General features: G+C 44.1%; 1 protein-coding gene across 2 annotated transcripts in view; it reads left to right on the top strand.

The window, feature by feature from the left end:
* The window catches only part of TRIP12 (thyroid hormone receptor interactor 12), a 3,849,287-nt gene that overhangs the window by 219,557 nt on the left and 3,619,649 nt on the right, over window positions 1-10,081 (top strand). For both annotated transcript variants that reach the window (XM_044071052.1, XM_044071053.1), the window contains one exon: window positions 8,194-8,990. In XM_044071052.1, coding sequence (XP_043926987.1) covers window positions 8,194-8,990 — 797 coding nt within the window. The remainder of the gene's footprint in view (window positions 1-8,193; window positions 8,991-10,081) is intronic.

Genomic DNA, 10,081 nt, shown 5'->3' with positions numbered 1-10,081 from the left:
GATCAAGAAGATTCCATTCTGGATATTAAAGATGTCCCATCTCAACACTCTCCTCCAGGTTCCCTCTTTTCGGATGCTCACTCTTCCTACTCTTCTTCCCCTCATCCTTCCCCAGGCTTTCTTAGAATCCTTGGATATAAAAGATGCTTACCCACACATATCAGTTCATCCCCTATTCAGGAAATTACTTCGCTTCTCGGTGGGTTCTGCACACGTTCAGTTCTCTGTTTGCCATTTGAACTCTCTCTGGCCCCAAAAGTGTTTTCAAAATGCCTAGCCCCAGTCATGGCCTTTGCCAGGACAAAAAGAATCCAACTCTTCCCCTATCTAGATGATAGCCTAATGCAGTCCCCATTAGTGCTAGTGCTCCAGCAACTGGACTTCACTATGTCCCACTTGAAAAGTATGGGGTTCACCATAAATCTCAAAAAATCATCCTTTGTACCTTCACAGGACCATGTATTTCTTGGATGTCGGATCCTGACAGAGAAAATGATGGCTGGTGTTCCCTCAGAAAACATTGTGGCACTCACTTACTCCTTGCAAGAGTTACTTACCTGTCTAAGCCCTGTCAGCCAAGGAATTTCTCCCACTCCTGGGATTCATGGGATTCATGACCTCCACCATTCCCATGGGTACCCCTGGCAAAGCTTCACATGAGGGAGTTTCAGTGGTACCAGAGAACAACCTGGAAACAACATCTGCACCTCTTGGAGTTCATGTTTCCCATGCTACCATGCCTTTCCAGGGAACTGAATTGATTGTAGCCCAGATTCAGACCAATCCTAGCTTACTCCTACAACTCCTGCCACCCAAGCAAAAACTTTTTACGGATGTCTCAGCCACGGATTGGGGAGCAACCCTTGGGGAATGGAAAGTGAGAAACTCTTGGATCAAGACTCAACCAAAAGAACACATTAGTTTCAAGGAGATGAGAGCCTTGATATTGGCCCTGCAAGTTTTCAAACCTTGTCTCCTACCAGGCACGCTGAGGTGGTACACAGGCAATATCATTGTGCTGTAGTATATCAGCAAACGAGGGGACAACCCTCCTGTGCAGGCTCTGACCCTGCAAGCATAGGAAATTGCCTTGGAGAGACAAGTTAATATCTAGATGGTCTACATACCGTCAGCAGACAGTGTGATGGCTGATCCTTTAACAGGACCATGACTCTTTCTCACAAATGGATTCCAAACGGGGATGTGTTCTGGACCTGGTCCATCGCTGTGATATTCTCATATGGATCTCTTTGCCTCCCCTATGGACAGACAGCATCCAACCTTCTGCACCAGGGTACCACACCCCGAATCATGGAGGGTGGATGCTCTCTAATTCCCTTGGAAGAGACGTACACTTATGCATCCCTCCTTTCCCTCTCATACAAAAAGTTCTGCTGAAAATTCAGAAAGAACAGCCTTGAATCTTGTTGGTTACTCCGTATTGGCCAAGGCAGCATTGATTTCCCCCTTTTGCTTCTTCTAGCCAATGGCAATCACCACAAGTTACCCCACTGCCATGGACCTTCTCACAGTGGAGAAGGGAATGCTTCTCACAGTCATTTGTCCACTCTGAACCTTAGACTGTGGGTGATTATGGCTTTGATTCCTTTCAGACACCTTTACACAGAGGATGTGCTTCAGGTTTTGCAGGAGGCCAGAATACCCGCTACCAGAAAATTGTACTTTTCAAAGTGGAAGAGATTTTCTGTTTGGTGTCAGAAACAAAAGTTACATCCCACTGGCAGTAGAACCCCCTCTGGTCTTGTCCTGCCTGTGTGAATTGAATTCGCAACTTTCTTATTCTTCCTCAAGACCCATTTGTCTGCCTTCTCAGCATGCCTGCCACTCACCCCTCCTCTGGCTTCCAGATTGGAAGTTACTCTTTCTAAAAAGGTTTCTACACCTCAGACCTCTAAGGAAGCCCATTGTACTTCCTTAGGATCTAAATTTTTACTGGAAAAGCTGACACTGGCACCCTTTGTGCCAGCCAGAGATTGCTGTTTCCAACATGGCCTCTCGCCCATTTACTGTTTTCCACAAAGACAGGGTGTGTTTGCGTACTAACCCATGGAACGGCTAGTCACTGTTCCCACGAGAGGAGAAAATATACTAGATCTCATTGTCACAAACATGGGGACAAAATGCTCCACACCGGAAGTATATCCCTCATTGGTGAGATCTGATCATAAACTAATCTCACTGGAAATCCACATCCCGCCACCCCAAACAAAAGACCATAGTGAAGAACTTCTCTAAAGCAAACTTCACACTACTCAAGACTGGTGTGGTATCCTTCAAGGCCCCTGAGCCAGAGGAAACCACAACCCAAGCTGCGGAAGCCCTTACAAATGCCTTCTATGAACACCTCCAGGACTGCATGGATCAGGCAATCCCAAATAAAACCAAGACTCTTTCCACAAAGGGCAAACGCCCAGTCTGGTGGACCCCAGCCATTAACAAACTTTACAATAAGAGGAGAAAGCTATTACATGATAGAACAAAATCCATAAAAGGGAAGTCACCCCTGATCATTATTAGTAAAAAATACGAGCACTCATAAAATCAACTAAGGCCAATTTTGAGAGAAAAATTGCCATGGATTCAAAGGACAATCATAAGGCCTTTTCAGCTGTGTTAGGAACCTGGGTGGAAACTCCCAGATATGCTCAGAATTAGTCCAAAATGATACAAAAATCACTGAACCCACAGACATTGCCAACATACTGGCAGACAGGTTCAGTGCAAACTTCACCCCTCTCCCCTAAAGGAGAGATAACTATCCCAGTCTAGTGTAGCCTCCCGGACATCTCAAATGCGCAGGTGAAAGCTGCTCTCTCTAAAGCTAAAAACACAGCATCAATGGGACCGGATGGTGTCCCCGGCTGTGTGCTACACGAGCTAAATGAGGAATTAAACCCGCACATAAGGCAGCTGTTTAATCTCAGCCTTACCACAGGATACGTGCCCAAGAAGTGGCGTACGGCAACTGTGGTCCCACTCCACAAAGGCGGCGCCTCTACGGACCCTGGTAATTACCGCCCCATAAGCTTAACAAGTCTAGTCTGCAAAGCTATGGAGAGGATCATAATGGAGCTCATAAACAAAGATATAGGGGATTTGCAGACATTGGACCCGACCCAGTTTGGCTTTGTCAAGGGAAGATCATGCCTTTTGAACTTGGTTGACTTTTTCGAAACAGTCACCAAGGCCATTGATGAGGGAAAGGCAGTCCATACAGCCTACCTTGACCTTGCAAAGGCCTTCGACACAATACCCCACTGGGTATTGTAGAAAAACTTACCAGCTTAAATGTAAACCCATATGTCACAAGATGGGTTGCAAACTGGCTTAAGGACAGAACCCACAGGGTTAGAGTTGCTGGCGCTGTGTCAGACTCCAAGCCGGTCACAAGTGGTGTCCCACAGGGCTCGGTCCTTGGCCCTATTGTTTGGCATCTACTTCTCAGAAGTACAGGCCAACATGGGAGGACTTTGGCTGGCCAAGTTTGCAGACGACTGCAAACTGGGCCATAGTGGAAAGTGCATCGGACACGGATATCCTTCAGAAGGGACTCACGGAAACAGATAGCTGGTGCCAGAGCCATGGCCTGAAGTTAAACGCCAACAAATGTATGGTCATACCCTTCGGGAAAAACAAGGTAACCCCAAGCTACCATATAGGTGGCAATCCACTAAGCACAGAAGAGGTTATCAGGGACCTGGGGACCCAGGTTGACAGTGGCCTTTCTTTGACACTCACGTTGCTAAAGTGGTTAGAAAGACCTTCTACATTGCCCACCTGATCATGAAGGGATTCACATCCAGATCTAGTGAGGTCATTGTTCCCCTGTACTCTTCACTTATCAGACCAATGATCGAGTACAATGCCCCATTCGGGATGCATCTCACCCGACATCTGCAGCAATTGGAGAGACCCCAAAAGTTCCTCACCAAAAGGATAAAGGGACTCCAAAATCTGTCATATGCTGCCAGATTGAAGAAACTCCAGCTCTATTCAGTCGCATACCGTCTGCTCAGAGGTGACATGTGCCTGACATACAAGGCCATGTCCAACCCGAATTAATGGACATGCTCCACCTCAAAAATCCAAATCCACCAAAACCACTAGAGCAAGCGACTTAAACCTTAGCACGGATATAAATAGGACGTGCTGGAGGGATAGATTTATCACTCAGAGACTCCCTATGCTGTGGAATAAAATCCCGGTCCATGTGAGGCAGAGCACCTCGCTGACTCTGTTCAAGAGAAATCTAGACCTGTGGATGGGAGATCGTAGGTTTACCCCGGGAATCATCTCTGTGTCACTGCTGGACAGAGGCACAACAAACTAATGGGCACAGTATTTTTTCGTATAAGGGGTGGCGTAAGCCACAAAAATTTGGGCTAGGCTTATAAATACCTTAGGGCAGATAGCCTAGTATAAACCTATGAACCTATGAACCCAACCTTCATGCCCAAAGTAGTCAATGAACTGTCCTTGAATCAGGCCATCAAGCTACCATCCTTTTTCACTCCCCCCCCCCCCCAAAACCCGGCGGAAAGGGTACTACATTCTTTAGATGCTCACAGACAGCTTGAGTACTATTTGGCTAAGACCAAACCCTTCCGCAAGTCGGACAGGCTTCGTCTCCTACCACCCAAGAGTCCTGGGACAAGCTATTTCCAAGCAAAACCATATCCTCCTGGATATCAAAAAACATCTCATTTTGTTATACAACACATGGCAGAAGACTTCCCTTTCCAGTAAAGGCACACTCCACTATTGGCAGTGGCCTCCTCTGGGACCTTCTTCAAAGGTTTGGATACAGCTGCCATTTTAGAAGCAGCTACATGGTCCTCTGTCCATACCTTCACCAAACACTACAAGTTGGACATCGTTTCTAGACCCAGCACAGGGTTTGCCAGAACCATCCTGCATGGGTTTGTGGAAAGTGCTTCTGTTCCGTTCCTCCACCCAAATCTTAGTACAGGAGCTTTTGCACTTTCCCTTATGTTATGGATACAGCAACATATGAATAGAAGGACATAGTTTTTTTGTGTAAAATCTTACCATAACTTTAGATGTCCTTCTCTTCTATATGCTGCTTTGTCGTTTTTCACCCTGCCTTTCCCCTTAAACTTGCCTGATTCCTGAGTACCCACTCCTTAGTAGCTGATTCCGGTGGCATTCAGTTCTAAGCCAGGTGCGTGCTGATGTCTGATACCACATGCACCCTAGCGGTAGCATTTATCTTTTGTAAAATGGCCGGTCGTACGTGGGTCGACCAGAGGCAGACTCCCTTGTGTTATGGATACAGCAGCATATAGAAGAGGATATCTAAAGTTATGGTAAGGTTTTACACAACAAAACTGTCTGTGGGAGATTCTGTGACTGTTCCTAATTTGCTATCATCTGCAAATTTAGTCAGCCAGAGGAACTGACATTGGCCTTGATTTTGGAGAAGTAAATACCAAAAATCAGCAGTCTCACGACTGATCCCTGAGGGATTCCACTTGTGACTGGCCTTTTTGTAGAGGTGGACTCCCCAGTTCTAACGTTCTTCATCCTGTCTGAGCCAGTTGTTTATCCAACAGGTGACAAGGGTTTATACATAACCTCTTGAGTTTGTCAGCATTGCCTGAGTAGGTTATTGTGTCAAATGCCTTGGCCCGGCCAAGGTATTAAATGAGTTTGCCTTCATCCATTGTTTTGGTGACCTCAAAGAAGTCCACCAGGATGAATAGGCATGACCTGCCCTTGACGAAACCAAAGTAAAATGCCTTTGGCTCACCAGTTTGGCTAATGATTGCAAAACTGGGAGCAATCATTGAGTCCCCGAACTGTCAACATATTACAAGGGCTAACACAAACAAATGATTGGTGCAAAGCCATGGTATAAAACTAAATGCAAAAAAATCCATTATTACTCCCCTAGGCAAAACGAAATTCTGTACAGATTACAGTATTGACAACACCCTCAGATTTCCAGCCCAGTGGTGCGAGACTTGAGAACGCAGGTTGATAGCAATCTGAACTTTAACCACCAAGTGTCCACTGTGGTAAGGAAATCCTTCTATGTATCATACCTCATAAGCAAGGGCATAGCATCCAGGTCAAGGGATGTTATAACTCTACCTGACCCTCATCAGGCCACTAAAAGAGTATAATGCACCCTTTTGCATGTACCTCACCAGACACCTGAAGCAGCTAGAGAGATCTCAGAGGTTTCTCAGTTAGAAAATATAGGGACTTCAAACCATGTCCTTCAGGGGACAGACTGAAAGCCCTGCTATTTTACTCTGTATCTTATAGGCTGCTGAGAGGTGACTTGTACCTGGCCTATAGCATAATCTCCAGCCTTGCCCTAATGGCAATGCTGCACATCTGCAAGTCAAATGACACAAGAGTCACTCACTGTAGGGATCTCAACCTAGCTTGTGACTTTAGCAGAACATGCTGGAGAGACAGATATATCTACCTGAGAGTGGTACTTCTCTGGAATAGACTTCCTGTTCATGTAAAACAGAGCTCCTCCGTGACCCTATTCAGACATAACCTATATAATTAGATGCGAGACTGTAGATTTGCCCCTGGGGTGGCACCCATGTCCCTCATGAACAGGGGCAGCCTGTGTTGATCACAGACCCCCTCTGTTCATAAATTCGTTCTGCAAGCTACCTAAAAAGAACAAAAGGAAACTAGGGATTAACATGGCTAGGCTTGTAAAGGCTGTAGGGCCGCAAGCCTAGTAACTTCATATGAGCCAGTGTCTGGAGGTTTCCTGTGTATTATTCATTTCCATGATGATTCTTTCCATGGCTTTGCATACGAGACAAGTGAGACTTGTGGGACTGTAGTTTCCAGGATCTGTAGATGGCCCACCTTTTTGCAGAGGGATTACTGTTGCTGGAGGCAGCTCTTAAATAGCAATTCCAGAGGGCCTGAAAGGTCATTTCATTGTATTTGGAAGGTATCCTGGGATATTGTCTGGGCCCATTGATGCCGTGTTGGCCTTGGAGAGAGCATTAAGGAACAGTTCCCTAATGATAGTAGTAAACGTTATATTTGATGGTATTTCCTGAGGGAAGGTTGGGGGGGGGGGGGAGTGGGGTAAAGTTGGAGTGAAATTTTGTCTTTTCTGTTTTTTTTTTTTTTTTTTTTAATTTCCCCAAGTCTTTGGGTTTCTGATACCATGACAAGAATGGACCCCATTCCTAGGTCAAAGTTTGATTAAAGTTCATGAAATTAGTATCGTTTCAGCCTGCAGGTGCTGCAAAGAGCACTTCTGGCCAACATCAGTGTGCCCAGTCATGACTCCTCCTCCTGCAGTTTATATGGAGTTACTTGCATCAGTAACATATCTAAGACCCGTTGCTCCGCCTACTATTGGAACTGTGTCTGGGTATCCTTTTTCTGGATTGTCTTTGTTTCTGCCTGTAAAGCCTGGTGGTATATGACTTATTTTTCTCATGTTTCAGCACTTTCAATATGGTTTGGTCTTGTGAGGTCAGCAGATGTGTATTACCTTTGAGGTTACAGACCTAACTAAAACATTCCTTGTGGTTGTCCTTGGCTTGGGGGGCAGATTTACCATTACATAGCCATATTAACTTTGTGTAGCAGACTCTTTAACATTATGTACTCTTCACATTGGCCCTGTTTGGGTACTATTTGTATTTGACTTGCTAAAAATTGTATGGTGTTCTCTGTGCTTACAAAAATGTAGTGTATGAACTTTTATAGTTTTTAATTATCTTCTGCAAACTATGAATGGCGTGATGTTGATGTCTTATGGGATCCATGATATATGTTGTGCTTTATATCTACTTCTCACTGCTTTATAAGCATGACTCCAGCCTGTATTACAGTAGTCCACCTTGAATTTAAATCTGTGATTGACAGCCATCTAAAAAAATCACAACCAGAATATGCAAGGTTATTGCTCTTTCTACTTTATGGTGCATCTTTTCCATAATGTTGATTTATAAAAAAGTTTTAATTAACTTTAGTGATTGTTTATGAGGTCTATTTAAAACGGATACGGTAGAGGAGGAACTACATTGGAAACTGTCTTAGCTGACCTGGCATCTTTTGTTACAAACTGCACATAATGACGATTTAGATTAGAATAATCATTTAATTTGTGAACTGAAACTGCATAATGTGATTTTAATTTACTGTATTTTAATGTAGGTGTTGTAGCTCTTCATCTGTGGCTCAGGTAACCCAGCAAGAAGACCCTGAAAAGTCTGGAACATCTGAAAGACAAAAAGCAGGGCAAGGGCCCAAAAGGGACAGTTCCCGAGCTGTGAAACGCAGTACTAGCCCAGAGTACAGTAACACTGACTCTTTCAGCCCTTCAAAAAAACCTAAAGCACTTCAGCACACTGAGACTTTCTCAGAAGTGAGTAACACACAAACAAAAGCCAATAAAAGACACTTTGTTCACGACCAGCAACCAAAATCTTTGCAACTACCATCAACTAGTAAAACTCACAGTAGAAAGGGTGGCTCCACTTGTGACTCTCCAAGTCAGAAAAGGAGAAGAATATATACTGTTTCTGATAGCTTTAAGAAGGACTTCACAGCTGATTCAGCAGGTGCCGAAGATAAGTCCGTGAAATCCACCAAGCTGGCTTCAAAATCAGCGACCTCAGCCAAAGCTGGGTGTAGCACTATCACAGATTCTTCTTCTTCAGCTTCTACTTCCTCTTCCTCATCTACCATTGCACCTGCATCTCAGGGAGCCAGGGTGAAACAAGGGAAAGATCAGAGCAAAAACAGACGGTCCCGTTCTGCATCCAGCCCCAGTCCCCGAAGGAGCAGTAGGGAGAAAGAGCAAAGCAAAACTGGTGGCTCCTCCAGATTTGATTGGGCTGCTCGATTCAGTCCAAAAGTTAGCCTCCCTAAAGCAAAACTGTCTCTTCCAGAATCTTCCAAGTGTGAAACTTCAAAACCTGGGCCTTCTGGATTGCATGCTAAACTTGCAAGTAAGTGTATATGTGCAGTTATTGATTGTTTGAACTGGAGATTTTGTCTTTCCCTTTCTCTTATTTGGCCTTGATTTGCTTTGTAGGCATTCACATTGCATTTTGTAAGTGTATGCAAGTGGGCATACATAAGGACTTTAAATGTTTCAACAGGTAATAGCAGAATATCTAGAAAGTAGCAGAATATTTATTTTGTTTCATAGTAAGCTACATTTTGAACATGGTTACTCTCAAAAAAAAGCCTCTGCCTCCGTTTGCATCTTTGACATTCATACTCTGACACCTTGCTTCTGTCAGTTGTTGTTTGGTTTTCTTTAATTTTACAGTACATTTGCTCAGAAAACCAGGAAGTCGGAAGGCTGTGGGTTCTCTTCCTTCATCCAGTGCTTGGCTTCATGTTCTAATACTGGATTATGCAGGACAGTGCAAGGGAAGAGCTGCAGTGCCCAAGTACTGTCCCTTTGATGAAATGTGAAACTAAGGTCTCATCTGCTGACTTGGTGGTGAGTTAGGTGAATGATCATATTCATTTATTTATAAAACATTAAATCTTTCCAAATTCAAAACAAATCTATTTTATTTACCTTCCTGTTTGTACATGTGCTTCATGTACTTTATTCCAGATTCTGTTGTATGTAATGCAGCCAAAGCTGCCATTGCCTGTATTCCATAAATATTTTATTAAGCAAAGATCCAGTTTTATCATTTTAGTCTTTGACATATACAAAGTGTCTGTATACTGCTTTCTCCATTCTCAGTCTTCGTAATTCAGTGGTTCCCAGCACAGTTAACTGTTTTCTTCCGAAAACAGCTCCTAATTAGCAAAATATTTAAAAGTGCATGTTCCTTGTGTCTTACATGGTCTGGTCCGTTCTCTTCAGTAGGACTGGTATACAGCTAGCAGCAGTTGCCTAGCACATTTAAGACTCTTCCAGGCTGGGGGAAAAAAAAACACCTCTATGCTCCAAACCTCTCTTCCTCTCCAGATATTGTTTTCTGCATACCTACAAGCACACTCATGAGTTGCAATTTTTCGAAGCTTTTGAGTGTAAGCTTTTGGTCTCTTGTAATTTCCAGAGAGATTCAGGTCA

This window comes from Protopterus annectens, chromosome 5.part0 (genome assembly GCF_019279795.1).
Source record: "Protopterus annectens isolate FY-2018-M chromosome 5.part0, PAN1.0, whole genome shotgun sequence".
Lineage (NCBI taxonomy): Eukaryota > Metazoa > Chordata > Ceratodontiformes > Protopteridae > Protopterus > Protopterus annectens.
The sequence above is the reverse complement of the archived record's forward strand: the minus strand, read 5'-3'. Positions and strand labels throughout refer to the sequence as shown.